The sequence below is a fragment of the Salmo salar genome, chromosome ssa24 (genome assembly GCF_905237065.1).
Source record: "Salmo salar chromosome ssa24, Ssal_v3.1, whole genome shotgun sequence".
In the NCBI taxonomy this organism is placed as follows: domain Eukaryota; kingdom Metazoa; phylum Chordata; class Actinopteri; order Salmoniformes; family Salmonidae; genus Salmo; species Salmo salar.
Genome location: NC_059465.1, coordinates 32,469,603 through 32,495,683, shown reverse-complemented (window position 1 = coordinate 32,495,683; position 26,081 = coordinate 32,469,603). Strand labels below are relative to the sequence as shown.

Below are 26,081 nucleotides of genomic sequence, written 5' to 3'. Positions count from 1 at the left end.
GCATTAAGTGGTGATGCCCCATTCTTTCAGGATGATGGCATGAGGTAGGAATAAATACATTTAATTAGTGGAGTAGGGTGGTGTTAATTTTATTTGATGTAATTTTGAAATTAGTGAGTGTAGTGTTAGATGGTATGGTATTTATATAGTACATTTTTATTTTTCAAGCAAAGTATGAGGGAGTTGTACTCCAGTCTAGTAGGTGGCGGTAATGCAACAAATTGGATGCCAACCGCCGTTAAACCTCATAGAAGAAGAAGACTACATTTCCCAGTCTTAGCTGACTCGTTTTGATTTCCCATAAGGCTGTTCAACATTCTCTCTTACAGCAACAAGAAGGTCGCAGACATTTGCTCTTGTTTGAAGGAACAAGCAAATAAACTCAAAATAATCATGCTGGGACAGGCTGTACGACGATTCACAACCTCTGCTGTTCGGTCCTCGCATTACTCTGAGGGACCAGGACAGGTAATCTCCCAATTTTGAAGGTTACAAATATTAGCTAAATAAAACCGCGGTCTCATAACGCGGGCCTCACTCAGAAGCCTGCGTGGAGGTCACAAGCTAGTCTTCAGGTTTCAAAACCAAGCGCTAGCTAGTTATGTTTGTTTTCCGACATGCAACAATATCGTCAATATTGTATTTTTACTCATGCTTGTTTTCTTTTTTTTTTTACTTCCCGTAACATGGCTAGCATAGCTAACGTTTAGCAGTGTACAACGTCAGCTTCAAACGCTAACATTAGCTAGCTAACTTCCGCCAGGTAATGTAATCTAACTATATAAGTTGACTACAGTAACGTTGCTGCCATAAACGCAATATCCGGTTTTAATTTATATGCAGCTTGCTCAATATAGGCCAAGGGCCATCCACAAAAATGCTTCGTGACCCACGAAACAAAACTGCAAAATGTCAACATGGATAATGTTATGAATGAACACATTACACTGTTATTAAATAAATCATAGCGCATCTTGGGTAATTGTCCTAGCGATGTGTTTCGCCTTGGTTAGTTACTTTTGTTACACACGTTCACCTTATATAGCTACTTTTGTTGAACACTGACCCACAACTATTTGTGCTTTCTGTATTCGTCCTTGCATAAACTCAAGCAACACTTGCTACTGGTCCTTCACTAATCCAGATTAACCACGAAACAAAGAAATGTATGTTAACCATGTACAGTGGTTTCCTCAGTTAATGTTATAGGACGATTTGGCAGCTGTTTAGCCTACAAGGTCGTAGGCAAAAGCAATTCTGGCCCAAGATTTAGACAGCACAACGTATACTAGCTAACACCAAGTTCTAAACGTTCAAGGTCCCGACAGCTACATAAAGCGTCGAGGAAAATCCATTGAGTACCTTTAAAAATATTATTTCATGATTTCTTTTGTCCAGTACGTTCATTGCTTTCTGCAAGCATATACAGCGGAACGTGTCACAATTGTAACCAAGGTGAAACATGGCAACCTTATAATGTTGCTAGGAGAAATTACCCAAAATGTGCTAGGATTTCGAAATGGTACTTAAAAAATATATTTCATTAATTGAACCATTGTTAATATTCATACAATTATCTAAGTATAGTAATGAAACTTTGCAGTTTCGTTTCCTGGGTCACGGAATGCCTTTTCTGAAGCCTTTTTTTGGTGGGTTGTCCTTTGACATGCATATTTGTCCTTCTAGCTAGCTAATTCACTTGCTGGTTATTTTATCAGTCAGTTAACTAACTTGTGAGCCATATGGAATTGACACTTGCAGTTGTTGGGCAAGTTATCATTTATTAAGTAGATAGTTAGCTAACTATGGATTTTCAGAATTTGTCAGTGTTGAGTGATTAGACAGCCTAACGCTAGATATTTGACTTAGCTTGCTATATAGTGTAAAACCTTGACAGGGCCAGCTTCCAAACATGATTACCAGGGCTAGCTAGCTAGTTTGCTACATTATACGTTGAGCAGACCATGTAACAGAAATGTTATTTCTGCAGTTAGCCAGCTACTTTCAGTCTTGCATCGAGTTTTCCACAGTTGTATTGGTTGACACAGACTGCCCTCAAGCTGTTTGCAGTCCAACTTGGACGTAACCATGTCCATGTATTCAGTCACATTTAACTGCGATAAACTCATTAAGTCCTCATCTCTCAACACACTTTTTGTTTGTGTTAAACAGAACCTGCCATTCTCAGTGCAGAATAAGTGGCGTCTGTTGGGCATGATGGTGGTGTTCTTCGGCAGTGGCTTCGCCTTCCCCTTCGTCGTCGTCAGACACCAACTCCTGAAGAAGTGAAGTGACAATGAATACCACGTAACCTCCAAGGTAATTGCCGCTGATGATCTATTTTTAATCTGAATGTCAGCACTGTTTGACATTTACTTGCATCCCTATTGGAACAGTGACATCTATCACAATAGTTATTGTTGTTCTAAGGCAGACCTAAAGTAAATTACCCCAGTGTCTGTGGGGAAACAGTTTCAAATATCATGCAAGTTTATATTTCACTTCTGCAGGTAGCCTAGTGTTTAAGAGCGTTGGGCCAGTAACTGAAAGGTCATTTGTTTGAATTCCTGTGCAGACTAGGTGACATATCTCTCTCGATTTGCCCTTGAGCAAGTCACTGAACCCTAACTTATCCTGAACAACTTACAGGACCAATGTCTGCTAAATTACAAAAATACCAAATTATGCTTTTTAAGATAAGCTGGCACATAAGCATAGTAATGTGACAGTTTATTACTCCCCCTGATACATATCTGGTGGAAGTTGGCCTGAATCCCAATTGTCACTGACATTTATCTCTGGGGTGTATTCATTACAAAAACATTTACCGTTTAAGAACCAAACTGACAATTTCAGGTAGGCCCCTCACCCTTCTGTTTAAGAAACGTTTTGCAACAGAATCGGCGGAATGAATATACCCCAGGTGCTTACTCAGAAATTAGATTTCTGTCATCAGAATTCTGTAAGCCTTATCAATCTGTGTTTTACAGGTCTGCACCCGAACATCTTTATCCAGCAGAACTCTTTGTTTCGAAGAATGGGAATCCCTAATTGTCTTTGTAAATAAAGTTCACTCAAATATATATGTTTGTCCTCAAATGTTTTTGTCTGTGAGTTTGTAGTGCAAACTGTGATGTCATGCTGCAGCAAATGTTTGGTGCTATTCCGTAGTCTGCATTTTAACAGAAAGTGTTGCTCTTCATGGAGTCATGAGTTTTATGGGAGTTGTTAAAATAATTTTCAGTAAGCAGAAAATGAGGAGAATGCATGTTTGAGACTACATGAATTTCTCTTTCGTGCCAACTAGATTTGTTTCCAAGTGGTCTTTTTGTGTGTATTTAGCACGGACGTTGGCGCCAGTGACTATTTTACCAGATGAGTCATAAGATTGGAGGGACTTTTATTTTTGAAAGCCCTCCACTGCTGTAACAGGAGCCACTTATCCCACTGACTGCTTAATACCGCGTTCAAAACACCTTGGAACTCAGAAATCTGACTTCAATGTGTTTAAGGCGACTTGGAACTCGGGCAAAAAAAAAATCAAACGAGCTACGACAGAAATCTATTTGAATGGTCGTCCAACACAAGCATCTTTCTAGAGCTCTGACTTTCTGACCTGAAGATCACTAACATCATGATTTGACCTAGTCCCCCCCACCCCGAGTTCCCAGTTATCTTGAAAGCGCCATAATTCTCACTCTTGGTTGTTACAAACTGTGAGAAAATGAACTGTGCAACACCATTACTCACCACACTGGAAAGTAATTGTCGCCAACAATGATTAAAGGGATTTTGGCAATAAAATCCTTTGTCTACTATTTTCCCAGAGTCGGGTAACTCGTGGATATCATTTGTATGCCTCTGCCTGCAGTATGATGGAAGTTGCTAACTAGCTTTAGCTCAATGACTTTAGTCTATGGGAACTGCTAACATTCTTGTTGACGCAATATACTTCTGGTCATTGCGCTAGCATTAGTTAGCATTGGCTCGTGAAAGTATCTCTTATCTTCCTTCGTACTGGATGCAGAGACAAATGGTGTCTGAGTTCATCTGACTCGGGAAGGAGATAAAGGGCTTCATTGCCAAAACCTCAGCGTATCCTTTTATTCACGTCTTACACTTACACTTTGAAACGTTAGAACAAACGTGAGCAACTACGTGTTCTCCTGGCTAGTTAGCGGTACATTTACAGTTTAGTCATTTTTAGATGTCAGGTTTTATACAACTAGCTAACGCTGGGTAGTTCTGGCTGTGTGAAACTGATGGTGACTGTTTTAAAGGCATTTTTAATACTCGCTAGCTACAGAATTACATGCAGTCACTGTTTGACTTCATCACGGTTAATAATGGATGTGCTGCCAATAAAGACGAGAGGAAAAAAGAAGACTTAAGTGAGAAGTAGCATAAGTGATTATGGGTCATGAATGTGTTTAAGACTTTGTTCGGTGCTATCATGGCAAGACTGACCGCCATGAACAGGGAGAGATTGGCCACAAACCAACAGAGAAATGTGAGAAGTACCCCTCCAAGCCTGTAGAGTTCATATACCTAATCTGTCATAGACAAATTTGATATAGCATCTTTAAATCTAGAGGGAGTATTGTATTTTGTGCAGGAGAGAGGGAGCCATAATTTATATTTTCAATTGCTGCGATATCACTGACCTTTCATGCTTACCTTTTTTTGTTGTTGAAGTGAACTGTTGCTGATTACTGTATAACTTATACAATTTGAATATTACATTAAGTTTCAAACCATTAAATAGGTATGCAGAGCTACAGTACAGATCCTGCTGAAGGGATCAAAATCGGCAACATCCGGTGACGCTGCAGCGTGCCAAATTTAATTACAAAATCGTAATATTAAACATTCATGAAAATATAAGTACATTGTTTAAAAGCTTAACTTCTTGCTAATCCAACCGCGTTGTCAGATTTCAAAAAGGCTTTACGGCGAAAGCATACCATGCGATTCTCTGAGGACAGCACCCCACACAAATACTTTTCCAAACCAGCACAGGTGTCACAAAATCCCAAATAGCGATAAAATAATTAACTTAAGATATTCCTCAGTTTGCAATCCCAAGGGTCCCAGCTACACAACAAAGGGTTGTTTTTGTTCATAGTCCTTTATATCCCAAAAATGTCTGTTTAGTTGGCGCGCTTGATTCAGTAATCCACTTTTTCAACATGCATACAAACGAATCCAAAATGTAACCAGTAAAGTTAATCCAAACAAGTCAAACGTTGTTTATAATTAATCCTCAGGTACTCTATCTAAATAAACGGCAACATTTAATATGGAGAATAGTATGTTCAATAGGGAAGATAAATAACGAAGAGCGCCCACCTCATTCACGCATGCAACAAGACTACATTTCAAATGAGACACCTTGGAAAAACTACAACTACTCAATAATAAAAATTAAAAGAAAAAAGCCTGAAACCCTTTCTGAAGACTGTTGCCATCTAGTGGAAGCCATAGGAACTGCGATCTGGGAGGAATTTCTTTGAATATCCCATAGACAAGCATTGAAATGGACCATGACCTCAACATTTTCCGGATGAATTTCCCTCGGGTTTGCGCCTGCCATATCAGTTCTCTTATACTCACAGACAGTATTTTAACAGTTTTAGAAACTGAAGAGTGTTTTCTATCCAATGCTACCAATTATATGCATAACCTAGCTTCTGGGCCTGAGTAACAGGCAGTTTACTTTGGGCACGTCATTCATCTGAACACTGCCCCCTAGCCCTAAGAGGTTACTAAAGTGAACTGTGTTGCTGATTTACTACAGTATAATAAGTAATACAATTTGAAAATTACATTAAGTTTCAAACCATTAAGTAGGTATGCAGAGCTGCAGTAGTAACAACCTGACCCAGGAAAATCATACAGTAGCAGAGAGTACAACATTGTTAAATTGAATATATATACAATTTTGAAGCACAGAATCGTCTAGGATGTCATTGTATGCTGTAGGTTTCCCTTCACTGGAATTAAGGGGCCTAGCCCAAACCATGAAAAACATCCCCAGACCATAATTCCTTCTCAACCAAACTTCACAGTTCGCACTATGCCTTCGGGCAGGTAGCGTTCAGCTGGCATCCGCCAAACCCAGATTCATCCTTCACAAAATCAGATGGTGAAGCGTTATTCATCACCCCAGAAAACCTTTTTCCACTGCTCAAGAGTCCAATGGCGTCCAGCCGACACTTGTCATTGCAACCTTGGACAAATGATTTTTACATGCTTCAGCATTCGGCTGTCCCGTCTTGTGAGCTTGTGTTCTACCACTTCGCGTCAGAGCAGTCATTGCGCCTAGACTTTTCCACTTGACAATAACAGCACTTACAGTTGATCGGGGCAAATCTAGCAGGGCAGAAATTTGAGGAACTAACTTGTTGGAAAGGTGTCATCCTTTGACAGTGCCATGTTGAAAGTCACTGAACTCTATAGTAAGGCAGTTCTACTGTAAATGTTTGTCTATGGAGATTGCATAGCGGTGTGCTTGAATTTATACACCTGTCACCAACGGGTGTGGCTGAAATAACCGAATCCACTAATTAAAAGGGTGTCCACAAAGTTGCATGTCTGTCTTTGTATGTGTGTGTATATATACAGTTGAAGTCGGAAGTTTACATACACTTATGTTGGAGTCAAACACATTTTTTTGTTAACCATCTATAGTTTTGGCCAGTCGGTTAGGACATCTATTGTGTGCATGAGAAGTAATTTTCCCAACAGTTGTTGACAGACATATTATTTCACTTAAAATTCACTGTATCACAATTCCAGTGGGTCAGAAGTTTACATACACTCAGTTGACTGTGCCTTTATAAAAGCTTGGAAAATTCCAGGAAATTATGTCATGACTTTAGAAGCTTCTGATATGCTAATTGACATAATTTGAGTCAATTGGGGGTGTACCTGTGGATGTATTTCAAGGCCTACCTTCAAACTCAGTGCCTCTTTGCTTGACATCATGAAAAAAATGAAATCAGCCAAGACCTCAGAAGAAAAAAAAATGGTAGACCACAAGTCTGGTTCATCCTTGGGTGCAATTTCCAAACACCTGAAGGTACCATCTTCATCTGCACAAACAATCGTACGCAAGGATAAACACCATGGGACCACGCAGCCGTCATACCGCTCAGGAAGGAGATGCGTTCTGTCTTCTAGAGATGATCGTACTTTGGTGCGAGAAGTGCAAATCAATCCCAGAACAACAGCAAAGGACCTTGTGAAGATGCTGGAGGAAACAGGTACAAAATTATCTATATCCACAGTAAATCGAGTCCAATATCGACATAACCTGAAAGGCCGCTCAGCAAGGAAGAAGCCACTGTTCCAAACCGCCGTTAAAAAAGCCAGACTACGCTTTGCAACTGCACATGGGGACAAAGATCATACTTTTTGGAGAAATGTCCTCTGGTCTGATGAAACAAAAATAGAACTGTTTGGCCATAATGACCATTATGTTTGGAGGAAAAAGGGGGAGGCTTGCAAGCTGACCATCCCAACCATGAAGCACGGGGGTGGCAGCATCATGTTGTGGGGGTGCTTTGCTGCAGGAGGGACTGGTGCACTTCACAAAATAGATGGTGTCATGAGGAAGAAGAATTGTGGTTATATTGAAGCAAAATCTCAAGACATCAGTCAGGAAGTTAAAGCTTGGTCGCAAATGGGTTTTCCAAATGGACAATGACCCCAAGCATACTTCCAAAGTTGTGGCAAAATGGCTTAAGGACATCAAAGTCAAGGTATTGGAGTGGCCATCACAAAGCCCTGACCTCAATCCTATAGAACATTTGTGGGCAGAACTGAAAAAGTGTGTGCGAACAAGGAGGCCTAAAAACCTGACTCAGTTACACCAGCTCTGTCAGGTTGGATTGGGCCAAAATTCACCCAACTTATTGTGGAAAGCTTGTGGAAGGCTACCCGAAACGTTTGACCAAGTTTTACAATTTACAGGCAATGCTACCAAATACTAATTGAGTGTATGCAAACTTCTGACCCACTGGGAATGTGATGAAATAAATCCTTCTCTCTACTATTATTCTGACATTTCACATTCTTAAAATAAAGTGGTGATCCTAACTGATCTAGGACAGGGAATTTTTACTTTGATTAAATGTCAGGAATTGTGAAGAACTGAGTTTAAATGTATGTAAAGTTCCGACTTCAACTGTGTGTGTATATTTGTATATTCACTGCTCAAAAAAATAAAAGGAACACTTAAACAACACAATGTAACTCCAAGTCAATCACACTTCTGTGAAATCAAACTGTCCACTTAGGAAGCAACACTGATTGACAATAAATTTCACATGCTGTTGTGCAAATGGAATAGACAACAGGTGGAAATTATAGGCAATTAGCAAGACACCCCCAATAAAGGAGTGGTTCTGCAAGTGGGGACCACAGACCACTTCTTAGTTCCTATGCTTCCTGGCTGATGTTTTGGTCACTTTTGAATGCTGGCGGTGCGTTCACTCTAGTGGTAGCATGAGACGGAGTCTACAACCCACACAAGTGGCTCAGGTAGTGCAGCTCATCCAGGATGGCACATCAATGCGAGCTGTAGCAAGAAGGTTTGCTGTGTCTGTCAGCGTAGTGTCCAGAGCATGGAGGCGCTACCAGGAGACAGGCCAGTACATCAGGAGACGTGGAGGAGGCCGTAGGAGGGCAACAACCCAGCAGCAGGACCGCTACCTCCGCCTTTGTGCAAGGAGGAGCAGGAGAAGCACTGCCAGAGTCCTGCAAAATGACCTCCAGCAGGCCACAAATGTGCATGTGTCTGCTCAAACGGTCAGAAACAGACTCCATGAGGGTGGTATGAGGGCCTGACGTCCACAGGTGGGGGTTGTGCTTACAGCCCAACACCGTGCAGGACGTTGGCAAAGTGGGAAACTTTTTGCAGTTCCGTGTTCTGTAACCTCTTCAGACATCTATCCAACGTATTAGCCCAACAAATTATACATTTCTAAAATCCTAAGGTGTTTCCTAATCACACAAATGAATTATCATTGGGGTGCAATTCGTACTATAATAATGGTGGCCTAGTTTATCTCACCTGCTGTCCCAGTCTACCAAATGCGAATTCATTTTTTTTTTTTTTACTTAGTGTACGCAAATGGGTGTGTCATGCCTCCTGTGAAAAATCTATAATTTTAAATACAAATAAATTGTGTGTTATTAGTTAACATCTGGAGGATTTTAGAAATGTGTCATGTTGGGCTAATAATATGTTGGATAGATGTCTAAAGCGGGTACAGAAGATGAATATGCAAGAAGTGTCCCACTTATTCTGAATTCACCCCATATGTAATGCCAAAATGTGTATGACATCCTGTCATTTTTTAAACTTCACATACCCTAAATGCCTAGGCTACTATTTAGAAGTACGGGTAGTAGGACACGGCCAATGACTTCATATCTACTGTATGTCCATTCAGTAGGAGGCTCTGTCGCACTTCTCCCCTAGAGAATGCCTGAGGTTTTTCAAATGAATGTTTTTTTGACTGAAGAAAGGACTCTGCTCTTAAGATATTGGGCCCATAGAATTCTGCCTCGAGGTGTGAACAAAACTGCTAATTGTGTGCTAGCATTCTATTATCAGAATATTTCATAACACAAAAGATGGTTGACTCACCAAATTAATTAAGAAATTAATTCGATTTTGGGTCTGTCACAAAGGAAATTCAGTAGAACTTATGGAAAGCATAGAGAGGGTTCTTATAAGATGGAAATGAAACTACTTGTGCTACTGCCAAATACCTTAAAAATGTATTAAATGTTAAAATGGAATGTCAATTTGAATGCAGGGCATGAACAGAAACGTCCAGTTCCCTGTGATCTTTGCTATAGCTTAACAGATGGGTAATGTTTTTTCCCCTCGGTCTCTCTCTGTGTGTCTCAGCTCTTGAGCTGAAATTCGTTGAACCTATTTCAGTTCAATTAACCTTCCACCACCGCTGGCTATAAATATCCAAGAACAAAACTGAAAAGATGGGAACTAGAAAAGTGGCAGAGGTAATATTCCAAAACGTAAGGATTTTCATTTGCCTGCACTCTGGACTCCATCTTGCCTGCAGTAGTTTTTGGGGATGGGGTGCAGGTAGTTTTTCACTCACTCATGTAGGCTAGGGATAATATTTTTGGAGTGGTGTGAGAGCGGGAGAGAAACAGTCACAATGGGCACGGGTCATGAGAATGAGAAACGGCCTGGTATATAGCCTCAGTAAATCTGCCCTGGTTGGGAACCAGTAAACCTGTCAGGAGGTTGTGTTTTCTTGCATTGATAATGTCTGTCTATGCCTGTGGGCTTGCTGGATGGGAGAGCATTTTGATCTGGTAGCGCTGGCTGGGGATAAATCATCAGATATTTAATGCGGTTAACGAGGAGGGGGCAAATATTTTATAGGTGTGTTGTTTTGTCCCCACTTTGAGTAAGGTGGTCATTTTTTCATCACTTGAAGACTGCACTGTTGCTTTGGCTTTCTTGATTTATACAACAACAGCTTCCTGGTTGTAGGTATAGGAAGCATATTTAATTTCAACCCAAGTCATTGCCACTGTACTAGCTATTCTGCTAATTTAATACCAAGGCTACGCTAGGTTACATGTTTTTTTTTTCTTTCATAGTACTAAGGAGTGCATCTGTGAGATGGATGTTTGACGACCTTGGAAGTACAACAGTATGATACAAATGTGTGTTGCTTAGTGTGAGGGGAACCCAAAAAAATAAACCCTCATTAGTTCATTAACACAGCAAGGTGTCTCCCACTGGCTGTTAATGTATCTATTAATAAAAGCCTTATCATTATTCTGCTCAGTGCTGCCATATTCACCTGGATGGTGAGGGAACAAGTCCTGCTTATCTCACCTCAGAACAATAATCCTCGCGTCTCTTCCAGATTGGCACATAATTGTGTCTGTGTCCCCTCTAGTCCTCAGAATGCAGTTATTTTTCTCCTCAGCGCTGCGGGGAGCCCACATGCAAGACAATCACACACACAGGCACACTCCTTTCAGAGAGGAAATTAACACATCACTGGGTTATTTGATTTCATGCATTATGAGTTTTTAGGCCACAAAACCAAATGTATATTGGATTTATTTATGTCTTAACCCTACTGTAACTAAGTCTTGAATCAAATTGTTTGTACGTATATTGTGAAGAGTCTAGTTTTGTCAATGTCATTTAACGGAATCATTACCTCAAACAATAAACAATCTTCTTTACAGAATGTCCAAAAATTACATAACATGAATATAAACGCGACATGCAACAATTTCAAACATTTTTACTGAGTTACAGTTCATATAAGGAAATCAGTCAGTTGAAATAAATTCATTAGGCCCTAATCTATGGATTTCACATGACTGGGAATACAGATATGCATCTGGTCACAGATACCTTAAGTTAGGGGCTTTGATCAGAAAACCAGTCTGTATGTGGAGTGACGACCATTTGCCTCGTGCAGCATGACACGTCTCCATCACATTAATTTGATCAGGCTGTTGATTGTGGCCTTTTGCATGCTGTCCCATTCATCTTCAATGGCTGTGCGAAGTTGCTGGATATTGGCGGGAACAATTTGAGACATGTCTGGTGAGTATGCAGGCCATGGAAGAACTGGGACACTTTCAGCTTCCAGGAATTGTGCACAGATCCTTGTGACATGGGCCATGCATGATCATGCAGAAACATGAGGTGATGACGGCAGATTAATGACACAACAATGGGCTTCAGGATCTCATCACAGTATCTCTGTGCATTCAAATTGCCATCAATAAAATGCAATTGTGTTATTTGTCCGTAGCTTATGCCTGCCCATACCATAACCCCACCGTCACCATGGGGCACTTTGTGAACAATCTTGACATCAGAAAACCACTCGCCCACACGACACCATACATGTTGTCTGCCATCTGCCCAGTAAAGTTGAAACCGGGATTCATCCGGGAAGAGCACACTTCTCCACCGTGCCAGTAGCCATCAAAGGTGAGCATTTTCCCACTGACGTTGGTTACGACGCCAAACTGCAGTCAGGTCAAGACCCTGGTGAGGATGACCGTTTGTGCAGAAATTCTTTGGTTGTACAAACCCACAGTTTCATTAACTGTCCTAGTGGCTGGTCTCAGAACATCTTGCAGGTGAAGAAGCCGGATGTGGGGGTCCTAGGCTTGCATGGTTACACATGGTCTGCAGTTGTGAGGCTAATTGGATGTACTGCCAAATTCTCTAAAACAACATTGGAGTCAGCATGCCAATTGCATGCTCCCTCAAAACATGAGACATCTATGGCATTGTTTGCAACGCCAGCATGGTGTGTGCAACGCCAGGGTTGTGGGTTCGATTCCCACGGGGGCCAGTACAAAAAAAAAATGCATGAAATGAAATGTATGCATTACCTACTGTAACTCCCTCTGGATAAGAGTGTCTGCTAAATGACTAAAATGTAAAACTGCACATTTTAGAGTGGCCTTTTATTGTCCCCAGCACAAGGTGCACCAACTAGTGTAATGATCATGCTATTTGAACAGCTTCTTCATATGCCACACCTGTCAGGTTTGATGGATTGTCTCGGTAAAGAAGAAATGCTCACTAGAAGGGATGTGAAGAAATGTGTGTACAACATTTGAAAGAAAAAAGCTTTTAGTGCGTATGGAACATTTCTGGGATATTTTATTTCATCTTATGAAACATGGAACCAACAATTTACATGTTGTTTTTATATTATTGTTCAGTGTATTTATTTGGGTTCTAAACAGCGTCGAGAACATTAGATTTAAGGAGTTTTCTCTGTGGATTGCTGCTCAATGACTACTTATTCTGCATCACAAAGAGCTCTGCTGTCAACTCTCGAATGTCTGCACTAATTGACCTGCCCCATTTCTACACATCTCAAGAAGTTATGATACGTTGGCTTACACTTGTCCAGGTTGATGTTGGGCTCATGTTTGAGGTGCTGTGACAGACCTATTTACACTTCACATGTTGTGTTTATATTTTTGGTCATTGTAATATAGCAGTGCATAAAATAGATGACAGGAAAGAAATGATGGACGATACCAGGGTGGAGTATCAACAAAAACACAATTGTTAGCTCAGCTGTGATTACAGACTTGCCTCTGTTGTGTGGTGTCCAAAAGGTGGAAGGGACTTCTTCACCCTTTGAATTATCCCAGGAGCCAAGGAGAATATCGGCAACCTCAACTTGGTGATACAATAAGAAGTAAACAGTAGTTAAAATATTCACTTTATTTTGACAGTCATGCTCCAGCCTTCTGAAACATGCGGGCCAATTAGAAAACAATGGTGCCATGTTATCTAGATGAAATCCAAGCTGCACTGCAACACCCACGGCTTATGGAAAGTATGTACACAAAGCTGTACATGAAGCTACGTTGGCGAGGGGGATGTCGGTTGATCGGGCCATTTGTATGGCATGCCACAATACATCACGGCTTGTGATGGGCCTGGCACGTCTTAGCTGCGTGACACTGCAAGGGGCTCTGGGAAAGGTAGTGGAGGAGGGGGGATATATTACAGGAGTGTTATGCTTTCAGAATGCCAAGGAATTTTGGAGGAGTTTGTTATGTTGCATTTGGAATGCTTGAGAGAAAGAGAGAGTGTATGTGTATGGAGAGGTACAGAGTGCTAAATAGAGTGCTAAATCTGTGTAGCCATATAGGATGGAAAAGATAAAGTAAATGCCCTACCCTAATTATCTGTCCAAATGCATTATGGTTCCCAATGTACAGGTACTAATTAAAACTAAGTGCAGTAATTAAAGATCAATTCCATAATAGCGAATTAACATTTAACGATTATGTACGATCATGCACCATCATTAAATGAATGGGTTAGCATTTTCTCTAATAGAGCTCCAATAGGTGAAACCCATTAGATATTGTCTGAGGTTGTTTATCTTGCTTTTTCAAAACTGACATTTGTAAAATTGTGTGTGTTGGGAAAAATGGAATCTTTGTGGACTTTCAGTTTTGTTGCCTTACAATTTGGTCTCAGTAGACAGTAATGGTTCCCCCTGTATCTTGCAATCTAATTATAAACTAATTTGCACTTCAGAGAAGGCGGCGGTAGGCTCAGTCAGATGTCATGCACGCAAAATATATAATGAAGAATACTCAAACGGCTTTCATACTTTTCTATTTATCTGATGAGAGACACCTCCATATCATATTCATCCTCCGTGTCATAGCAACCAAAAACAGAACATCCTCTCATGAGTGCTAATACTTCTGAAGGGATTGAATGTGAATTTTCTCTCTTACTTCATGCAATATACATTTGGGTTACAGTCAGTCTCTATATTATCCATTAAGAAAAATCGGAGATTTCCCTTCTCTATTTAGAAAACTGTCTGTAAAACATTCTTATACACTCCAAGTTAAATGGAGATGTATCTTATCATCTTTTGTGGAGGACTTCAGCAACAACAACAAAATGATCATGCTGAATGAACAATGAAAACCTCAAACAAGCCATGCTTGCCAAGACAGTTATGCTTGTATTTGGGCTATACTGAAACCCAGGATTATATTATTGCAGTTTGTCAGCCTTGAAATAAGCTTTTGAATCTTCATCAAAATCCCAATAACAATAGAGTGCCTGGAGGGGCATCATCATTGTTGTTTGTCCTGGATATCCAGTGCCCATCCATCCTTGAAATAATGTAATGGCCTCAAAACATCCACATTTACACAGAAACACAATGTCAGGGGCCTTATTTACTGTAATGTGTCATTTTCTAAGGACTTTACATTCTAGAATCCAAAGGAAATGTCAAAAGTAACTGAATGTGATGGTACTGTCTATGCCAGTCATATTTCTCATGGTGTTTGTTTGTGTGAGGGTGGATCATTTTGTTTCGTCTCACAGCGCTGCTCTCCTCCTACGGATAGAGAATAGGTTTGAACCTTGCCGTGCCAGCTGTGTCTGCTCTGTCTCGTTCTTTGCCTCTCTCCCTCGCTACTTATAAGTGCTTACCCGCGGCGTCTCACACTGCCACAGACATCCACCAAACACCAACTGTACACTGTGTATATATTATATATCACACACACACAACCACCTCCATAAAGCAGCTCCAGCTCTGAAACGGACTCTGTGAGGGCTCTGCGAGGGTCTGTGAGGGTGTTCAGGGCTTTAAAAGACACACACACACACACACACACACACACACACACACACACACACACACACACAGCCCGTCTCAGAGCTGGAGATCTGCTTAATGGAGGTTGTGTGTGTGTGTGTGTGTGTGTGTGTGTGTGTGTGTGTGTGTGTGTGTGTGCGTGTGTGCGTGTGTGCGTGTGTGCGTGCGTGCGTGCGTGCGTGCGTGCGTGCGTGTGCGTACAGTTTGTGATTGTGTTGACAAGAGAGACCTTGCACTGCTACTAACATCATTGCAAACTTTGGGATTCGTAAGAATGCATCTGTACTGATTGTATTTGTTGGAAGTTAAGGAAACAAATCAAGCAGACTAAACGCTGCTGTTGTAGAATCAGAACTTCCCCACGGGTGATGTTGAAACGGGTCCAAACAAGCAGATTGGGAGTGTCTGCAACTGTGCTGTAGCATCTCCCAGCAGGGCCAAGGTACGAATAGGGTCAGGCAGTGAAGGGCTCATATCTGGGGTAGACAGACTGGCTCCATAGCTCCACCAGCTGGCCTAATGGTTGAAATGTTCATGGAGGTTCCATTTATTGGAATTTGAAGTAAGTCTACAGACCTTGGTACGGCAGAATCGAATCAAAATGAAATCAAAGTTTGTTGTTCGTGTACACAGATTTGCAGGAGTTATTACAGGTGCGGTGAAAAGCTTATGTTTCTAGCTCCAACAGGGCAGTAAAATGTCTCACAAATACAATACTAATACATAAATAATAACACATCAAAACAAGAAATCAAGAAATAACAGAACAAGTCTAATTAACAATCCAGAGCAGATACATTAGAGTGAGCCTGTGTCAGAATCCAGAACATAAATATGTGGTGTGTATAGACAGAATATCAATTGGAAGGAAAATGATATGTACAGTAGCAGATATAGTGCATTCGGAAAGTATTCAAACCCCTTGACTTTTCCCAGATTTTTTTTAGGTTACAGCCTTATTCTAAAATGGATGAGTCGTTTTTTTCCCCCCTCATAAATCTACACACAATACCCCATAATGATCAGGTTCAAGTCTGGGCCACTCAAGGACATTGAGAGACTTGTCTGGAAGCCACTCCTGCGTTGTCTTGGCTATGTGCTTAGGGTCGTTGTCCTGTTGGAAGGTGAAACTTTGCCCCAGTCTGAGATCCTGAACGCTCTGGAGGAGGTTTTTATCAAGGATCTCTCTGTACTTTGCTCCAGTCATCTTTCCCTCGATCCTGACTAGTCTCCCAGTCCCTGTCACTGCAAAATCTCCCCACAGCATGATGCTGCCACCAACATTCTTCACCGTAGGGATGGTGCCAGGTTTCCTCCAGACATGACGCTTGGCTTTCAGGCCAAAGAGTTCTCAATCTTGGTTTCATCAGACCAGAGAATCTTGTTTCTCATGGTCTGAGAGTCCTTTAGGTACCTTTTGGAAAACTCCCAAGCGGGCTGTCATGTGCCTTTTACTGAGTGGATTCCGGGTGGCCAGCTCTAGGAAGAGTCTTGGTGGTTCCAAACTTCTTCCATTTAATAATGATGTGGGCCTCTGTGTTCTTGGCGACCTTCAATGCTGCAGACATTTTTTGGTACCGTTCCCCAGATCTGTGCCTCTACACAATCCTGTCTCGGAGCTCTATGGATAATTCCTTCGACCTCATGGCTTGGTTTTTGTGTTGGCATGCACTGTCAACTGCGGGACCTTCATTGAATTTACCACAGGTGGACTCCAATCAAGTTGTAGAAACATCTCAAGGATGGTCAACGGGAGCCTCCCAAGTGGCACAGCGGTCTGAGACACTGCATTGCAGTGCTTGAGACGTCACTACAGACCCGGGTTCGATCCCGGACTGTGTCACAGCCGGCATTGACCGTGAGACCCATGAGGCGGTGCAAAATTGGCCCAGTGTCGCCCGGTTTATGGGAGGGTTTGGACGGCAGGGATTTTCTTGTTCGATCGTACTCTAGCAACTCCTTGTGGTGGGCCGGACGCCTGCACACTGTCTTCGGTCGCCAGCTGGACGGTGTTTCCTCCGACACATTGCTGTGGCTGGCTTCCAAGTTAAGTGAGCAGTGTATCAAGAAGCAGTGCGGGTTGGCAGGGTCGTGTTTCAGAGGACAGATGGCTCTCGACCTTTGCCTCTGCCGTGTCCGTTGGGAAGTTGCATCGATGGGACTGTGACTACCAATTGGATATCATGAAAAAGGGGTAAAAGTCCAAAAATGTGATTATCAATGGAAACAGGATGCACCTGAGCTCAATTTTGAGTCTCATAGCAAAGGGTCTGAATACTTATGTAAATAAGGTATTTATATTTGTTATTTTTTATATATTTGCTAAAATGTCTAAAAACCTGTTTTCGCTCTGTCATTATGGGGAATTGTGTGTAGATTGATGAGGATTTTTTATTTATTTAATCCATTTTAGAATAAGGCTTTAACCTAACAAAATGTGGAAAAAGTCAACGGGTCTAAATACTTTCCAAATGCACTGTATATTAATACCTCCAATTGACGTATATGAGGGAACCACTAGTGGAACCAGACTTTTAATGGATGCCTACATACTCATCTTGTTATCTGAAGCATGGATGGCAGAGGGCAGGCAGCTCAGGGCTCACCCGCCACATTGACTTACAGCATTGTATGTGGTGAGGGTTTATACACAGACATCTTAATACCATCCTTTGTGTGTTGATGGTAGGGGTGGTACAACAACAGTTTCCTTGGCACCAAGGAACAGAACTGACCATACCAGTATGAATGAGAGGTTTGTGTCCTGCAGGGAACGGGGGAAGGATGGCAGGATGGGGTTTGAGGAGGAGGAGGGGGGATGGAGACGGATGTGTTGGGAGCTGATTGGGTCTCTGCAGACTGGATCCTTCCAGAATGTTTTTGCGGCACCCCAGATGTTGTGATGAAAGGAGCAGGCGTCGTTTGACTTGTTGCTGGTTCAGCCATGTTCTGAATAGTTTCTTTCAAAGCCCTTTGGACCAGAGTGCTCCCAGGACCTCAGCCAGCAGCACACTTCATTAACAACACACTGTACACATCATGGGAGAATGGGAAACCATCTATGTGGGTTGAAGTAATGTCTCCTTTGATGGCGTTATAATTTGGATTTGAGTTACTGTGTAAATGTGGGTCTCTTTGTAGCAGCAGTATGCCAACCTCTCTCTCAGGACATCCTCAGACATCCATCTAGTGAGGCTTCATTTTAGAGCAAAGTTTGGCAAAGAGCAGAACTTTCTGAAGTACACTAATGACCCCCAAAACTGGTAGATTTGAGTAATTAACATTTTCCAACCAACTAAGGAAAATGAACTTTTCACTTTAAAAAGGTTTCTCTTCATTCCTTTTGGTTTTGTGTTCCCACAGCGGTTAATCAAAAGAGAGAGAGAAAGTTTCCCATCTTTCCTTTCCCCTCTGCGTAATTAAAAATAAATTAGACACTGTGTTGGAGCTTAGGCAAAAGGTATCCACCAAAATGGAATCATGCACCCCTGGAGTTAATCAGAACATGATGCTCTGAAGTCAATGGTGGTCTATACAGGCAGTTAGCCTCTCTTCCATCACCTTCCTGCTATGAAGCCTATGAAGGGGTCAGAGTGGAGTCTCTCCCGGCTTGGGCCAATCACAGTAGGAGTGCTGGTTAATTAAAAGGGTGAACAACGACATGATGAAGAGCGTTAATTATACAGTGACATTTGGGGGTCTCTATTTTTTTCACAGGACCTCATATGTGTGCACGCACATAACGTTAAATTATCTTTTAATTTGGCATGATCACAGCCAGTCATGATCTATTCATCTTAAACAAGTAGGCTATTTTTTTAAATATTATTTTTTCTTTTAATTGTATTTCTTTTTCTTTTTTATGAATGTTTTTTTTTAAATCATTTTTAAAATTTATTTTATTTAGTAAATATTTTCTTAACCAACAATGCAGTTAAAAAACAATTGAGTTTAGGGCTTGTAAGTAAGCATTTCACGATAAGGTCTACACCTGTTGAATTCGGTGCATGAGACAAATAAAATGTTATTTACCTGTGCATGTTCGTCCAGTCCATAGTAATTCAGGCATCTAAATAGTTCACTGTGCAAAGCTGACCCCTGACAACTCTGCTTGCATGGCTAATAAGGAAGCAGAGATTTAAAAATAAAAATAAAATAATAAACATTGTCCAAATCTGTTAGGCAGATCACATGAATGTCAATGGAAAGGACTGTGATACAGCAACGAAAAATCATGTTTGAAGCATCACGGTGTGTAAATCACTGTTCTCCAATCCGAATCTCTTTAAATGGTCTATTCTTCCATGTTGTGATCTTGTCTTTATTCTACAGTATGCTCCAGAGAACATACACTACCGGTCAAAAGTTTTAGAACACCTACTCAAGGGTTTTTCTTTGTTTATACTATTTTTTACATTGTTGAATAGTAGTGAAGACATCGAAACAATGAAATAACACATATGGAATCATGTCGTAAACAAAAAACAATCAAAATATTTTTTATATTTGAGATTCTTCAAATAGCCACCCTTTGCCTTGATGACAGCTTTGCACACTCTTGGCATTCTCTCAACCAGCTTCATGAGGTAGTCACCTGGAATGCATTTCAATTAACAGGTGTGCCTCCTTGAAAGTTAATTTGTTGAATTTCTTTCCTTCTTAATGCGTTTGAGCCAAACAGTTGTGTTGTAACAAGGTAGGGGTGGTATACGGAAGATGGCCCTATTTGGTAAAAGACCAAGTCCATATTATGGCAAGAACAGCTCAAATAAGCAAAGAGAAATGACAGTCCATCATTACCTTAAGACATGAAGGTCAGTCAATATGGAACATTTCAAGAAGTTTCTTCAAGTGCTGTCGCAAAAACCATAAAGCGCTATAATGAAACTGGCTCTCATGAGGACCGCCAAAGGAATGGAAGACCCAGAGTTACCTCTGCTACAGAGGATAAGTTCTTTAGAGTTACCAGCCTCAGAAATTGCAGCCCAAATAAATGCTTCAGAGTTCAAGCAACAGACATATCTCAACATCAACTTTTCAGAGAATCAGGCCTTCATGGTTAAATTGCTGCAGAGAAACCTCTACTAAAGGACAGGATTCTGTCGCTCCTTTATACCCCAAAGTGAGTGGCTATTTTGTGCATATGAGATTGATCAGTAATACACTGTCACTTCATCGGGCCGAGAGCAGGTCCCTTCGCTGATGAAAAATGCAAGAGAACACCCACTGTTCCCAAATTCCCCGACAGACATTTGGCATTGACAGGGACTCGCTGCCTGAGAGATATTGTATGCATGTTTAGCGTCTTTCTTTCTCCATCGCCTCACATTTAGATACTGTAGTTCCCTCACATCTCAAGCTTTGGTTTATAAATCTAAGCTGACGAGAGGCAGACTTTTAAAGTTTTCATGAAGTGGAAACTCGGAATATAGCATGTGGCCCATCACTCCTAAGGACCTAGAATATCCCGGAATCTTCTGGAACATGATATTTAGAAACGTTCAAAGTCTTCAAAACAGAAGGGTCTGTATAATGGCAGAAAGTGTGACAATTTGGATATATTTATGGATCACTCTCCATAAAGATGCTCACAAAGTATTTTAAGAAGACAAAGGAGAAAGATGACCAGAGAGATTTATCTTTCTAGTCAACTGATACAAGCATAGAATCCATCAAATGTTACTGTTGTCCAGTTAGATCAAATGGCTTCTCCATTAAAGTCATCAACACTAGGGGTTTTCTAATCTTTATAAATGATCCTATATTCTTTCAGTTATGATGATAACACAAAGCCATTTTAACATATAACAGGAATGTGCCATAGCTTAGTTTGAACAAAAACTGTTCAAAACCTACAAGCTTTCACAATAGTCATATCAATTACTTTGCTGTAATTGTTACAGGAATAAATTAGATAAAACTAGGCCTAATTCAATGTTCTTGAGTTCTATAAAACTTTAAAACCGAATTTGAATTATCTTTGAAGTCCAATATAACTTTTTACATAAGAAAGTTGTTATTGTATCTTACATCCACCATGGGATTTTCTCATAAGCTTCTTTGTTCGAGAATATGAAAGTGTATTCGAAGAAGTTAATTGCTTTTCAGAGGGTGTCTGCAATATGAAATAAGCTTTCATGATTAGACATCTAATGTCTATGACTTTAGATCAAATCTGTTGTAAAATAGCACCATTATCAGCTTACCATTTACTTGATCTAAATGAAAATGTAATATTTTCTTAAAGAGAGTTGATTGATGGGCTGTGAATCTAGCTGGTGTGTACATGGCAGCTCTGTGAGTATTCCGTCACTTTCTGTTGTTTAATTGAGCTTTGGGTCCCATTGAAGTTCACATCAGAAGTCTACTTGGAGCCACTTCAATGACGCGGTGGTCGTGTCGGTAGTTCTTCAATTCAGTTTATTTTGAGATGTCATCTGGAGTTGAGGAACTACTGTATCTAAGAGTACATAAAGGAAACGCAATTAGAGAGAGGTCTCACTGTGCTCTCCTCCACTACATTGTGTTTAACCTCTGACCCAGTCAAAATGATTTACTGCTTCCATTTCTAGTCTGATTAATAAAACATTCATACACACACACACACACACACACATACACACACACATACACACATACATACATACATACATACATACATACATACATACATACATACATACATACATACATGTATATATGTGTATATATGTATGTATATATATATATATATATATATATATATATATATATACACATACATACATACATGTATATATGTATATATATATATATATATATGTATATATGTATGTATATATGTACACTGCTCAAAAAAATAAAGGGAACACTTAAACAACACAATGTAACTCCAAGTCAATCACACTTCTGTGAAATCAAACTGTCCACTTAGGAAACAACACTGATTGACAATAAATTTCACATGCTGTTGTGCAAATGGAATAGACAACAGGTGGAAATTGTAGGCAATTAGCAAGACACCCCCAAAAAAGGAGTGGTTCTGCAGGTGGGGACCACAGACCACTTCTCAGTTCCTATGCTTCCTGGCTGATGTTTTGGTCACTTTTGAATGCTGGCGGTGCTTTCACTCTAGTGGTAGCATGAGACGGAGTCTACAACCCAAACAAGTGGCTCAGGTAGCGCAGCTCATCCAGGATGGCACATCAATGCGAGCTGTGGCAAGAAGGTTTGCTGTGTCTGTCAGCGTAGTGTCCAGAGCATGGAGGCGTTACCAGGAGACAGGCCAGTACATCAGGAGATGTGGAGGAGGCCGTAGGAGGGCAACAACCCAGCAGCAGGACCGCTACCTCCGCCTTTGTGCAAGGAGGAGGAGGAGAAGCACTGCCAGAGCCCTGCAAAATGACCTCCAGCACGCCACAAATGTGCATGTGTCTGCTCAAACGGTCAGAAACAGACTCCATGAGGGTGGTATGGGGGCCCGACATCCACAGGTGGGGGTTGTGCTTACAGCCCAACACCGTGCAGGACGTTTGGCATTTGCCAAAGAACACCAAGATTGGCAAATTCGCCACTGGCGCCCTGTGCTCTTCACAGATGAAAGCAGGTTCACACTGAGCACGTGACAGACGTGACAGAGTCTGGAGACGCCGTGGAGAACGTTCTGCTGCCTGCAACATCCTCCAGCATGACCGGTTTGGCGGTGGGTCAGTCATGGTGTGGGGTGGCATTTCTTTGGGGGGCCGCACAGCCCTCCATGTGCTCGCCAGAGGTAGCCTGACTGCCATTAGGTACCGAGATGAGATCCTCAGACCCCTTGTGCTGGTGCGGTTGGCCCTGGGTTCCTCCTAATGCAAGACAATGCTAGACCTCATGTGGCTGGAGTGTGTCAGCAGTTCCTGCAAGAGGAAGGCATTGATGCTATGGACTGGCCCGTCCGTTCCCCAGACATGAATCCAATTGAGCACATCTGGGACATCATGTCTCGCTCCATCCACCAACGCCACGTTGCACCACAGACTGTCCAGGAGTTGGCGGATGCTTCAGTCCAGGTCTGGGAGGAGATCCCTCAGGAGACCATCCGCCACCTCATCAGGAGTATGCCCAGGCATTGTAGGGAGGTCATACAGGCACGTGGAGGCCACACACACTACTGAGCCTCATTTTGACTTGTTTTAAGGACATTACATCAAAGTTGGATCAGCCTGTAGTGTGGTTTTCCACTTTAATTTTGAGTGTGACTCCAAATCCAGACCTCCATGGGTTGATAAATTGGATTTCCATTGATTATTTTTGTGTGATTTTGTTGTCAGCACATTCAACTATGTAAAGAAAAAAGTATTTAATAAGATTATTTCTTTCATTCAGATCTAGAATGTGTTGTTTAAGTGTTCCCTTTATTTTTTTGAGCAGTATATATATGTATGTATGTATATATATATGTGTGTGTGTGTGACAATCACATTTTCTCGATTAGTCGTGTGGAAAATTCTATCCCTGACCAGAGTGTTACCACATTCAGATACTGTACGTGAGTTTATATACTGTAGCTTTGGTGAGTGTACCGGGGATGGCAATCCCAGTCGGTACAAACCGGAGACCACATCCCAGGGGCCTCTTCTGCAACCATCTGTGGATTGAGTGAGCTACGGGGAACAGGGCCTTTTCACCATCGCTGAATCAAATCAGCACTACACTACCAGCTGCAAGAGCGAGGAAGAGAGGGTGTAAGAAACTACTGTTACAGATAAAGCCTTTGGATGACAGTCTCCTTTATGGTTAGTGTCTACTGGGAAACAAAAAGAGAGGGAGAGAGAAGGGGAAGAATAAAATAAAAACAGATAGATGGACCTGAGCTGTTAGGTAGTTGAGGGGTAAAGCTGAGCCTGCCATAATATTGGGGATTTATTGAAAGGTGAAAAAATATTACTATACCCTATTTTTACTTTATTACATACTACAATGTCAGTTGAACAGCTCAATGAATCTGGGAAAGAAATAGGGGGATATGACCACTGAACTACTGTTTCTTTTTGCATTCAATATCAAGTTGATTCTTTTTTTTCTTCCCAATCTAAACATCAAAATAAATGTTCTCTTCATTACAATACTAAGGAACCAGTCATGTGTAGCTCATCTCTTTCCATGGTTTGTCACTGGGAGCTGTGCCAGGGTTTCACTCAATACTATAGAAATTCATTAATGGGTTTCATTATTTCTTCATTCTCATTTCAATCATATTGCATCTAATGTGGGCAACAAAACAACAGACTAGGGCTGAGGATGGGATCCATACTAGATAGACAGGAGTTGGGAGAGAGGAGGAGCTGCAGAATGTGCCAGAAGACGTGATGACTGACTATACCTGGGCTTCAGACAAGAGGTGTGGGACCAGACTGAGCACTGCAGCAGCTCAGCTCAGCACAACAAAACAAATGATCAACAAGAGCCATTCATCTTAGTCAGCAACCACAAAATCACTGTGTTTCACCGCATATTCAATATCTCATACCCCGGATGTCAAGAAAGAAAATATTCAACATTTATGGGCGTCATTCTGCACCCTGAAGGGTATGAGAAGTTTTATAAGAAAGATGTAATTTTACTTTGCCAAGTAGAACTACATTGTATAGGAGGGAAATGGATGGGAAATAGAGAAATGTAATGCTCAAACGAAATGCTTGTAGAAAACAACAAAAGGAAGTAGATTGACAGGGGAGTTGCTTTGTAACTATGTTATACCCCAGTTGCCCCTTCCACATAAAAAGCAGACCTAAAAACATAAATACTGGTAGTTCAATGTAGGACACCAAAAAGGTGTCTTTTCAACAATGCTGTCACTCGCCAGTATTTTGTTGAATTAAAACTCTGTAGGCTAACACTCGATCCACTTTGCGGGCCAGACGAGTACCGCAGGACGGGGCCTGTGTGTGTTTCTTTAAGAGTGTTATAGCAGGTTAGCGTGACTGACTGGGCTGGGCTCTTGTCCTGTCTCGCTGTTGTGTGCAGTGCACTCTGATCCACACTGTTCTGGGCTTTAACTACAACCCTACGCCTTGAGCAATTACAGACACCAGCGTGACCACCAGTGGGAAGTCAGGATGTATTGGTGCTCCACTACAATTTCCTGTAGTGAATAATGCATCTATTGAATTAAATACATTATTTATATCTTCTCAGTGGAAAAAATATTCATTTTCACCTGTGAAATTCAATGGCAAAGCCATACCAGAGATTTCACATAAGATTAATCCATTACGTTTCCATTTCTAACATGTTCTATGGCCAGTGGCAATTTTAGCATGTACATCTTGGTGGGGCAAACTCCCCCAGATGTGTTCTAGATACATGCCAGCAAAGCCAATACACAACACTAAACAATACATTAATTGCACTATAACGGTGACAAACGGTGCCCACAAACTGTTGGTGCCTACATAAAGCTGCCCCGACAGCGGAGTTTTCCTTTCAGCACCATAGAGTTTATCCTTATCACCGCTACACCTGGCTATCAGCGGAGCCTTGTCTGGCAGCGAAACAGTTCATTCAACCTCATTTACTGCCTTTTTATGGCTGACTTGCTTAAAACCTCTTAAGGATTAGCCCCTTTTTTTCAATTTTCGCATAAAATGACATACCCAAATCTAACTGCCTATAGCTCAGGCCCTGAAGCAAGGATATGCATATTCTTTGTACCATTTGAAGGGAAACACTTTGAAGTTTATGGAAATGTGAAAGGAATGTATTAGAATATAACACAATAGATCTGGTAAAAGATAATACAAAGAAAAAACCAACCGTTCTTTTGTATTTTTGTTTGTACCATCATCTTTGAAAGGCAAGAGAAAGGCCATAATGTATTATTCCAGCCCAGATGCAAATTTGATTTTGGCCACTAAATGGCATCAGTGTATG

The 26,081-nt window shown here is 41.2% G+C and overlaps 1 protein-coding gene across 1 annotated transcript; it reads left to right on the top strand.

Moving 5' to 3' along the window:
* The first annotated feature begins 250 nt into the window (after window positions 1-250).
* LOC106585766 (cytochrome c oxidase subunit 7C, mitochondrial) lies at window positions 251-3,083 on the top strand. The gene is made up of 3 exons (XM_014172356.2): window positions 251-468; window positions 2,173-2,319; window positions 2,991-3,083. The coding sequence occupies exons 1-2, from the start codon at window positions 394-396 to the stop codon at window positions 2,287-2,289; spliced, it is 192 nt and encodes a 63-aa protein (XP_014027831.1). The 5' UTR covers window positions 251-393; the 3' UTR covers window positions 2,290-2,319; window positions 2,991-3,083.
* The last annotated feature ends 22,998 nt before the right edge of the window (window positions 3,084-26,081 follow it).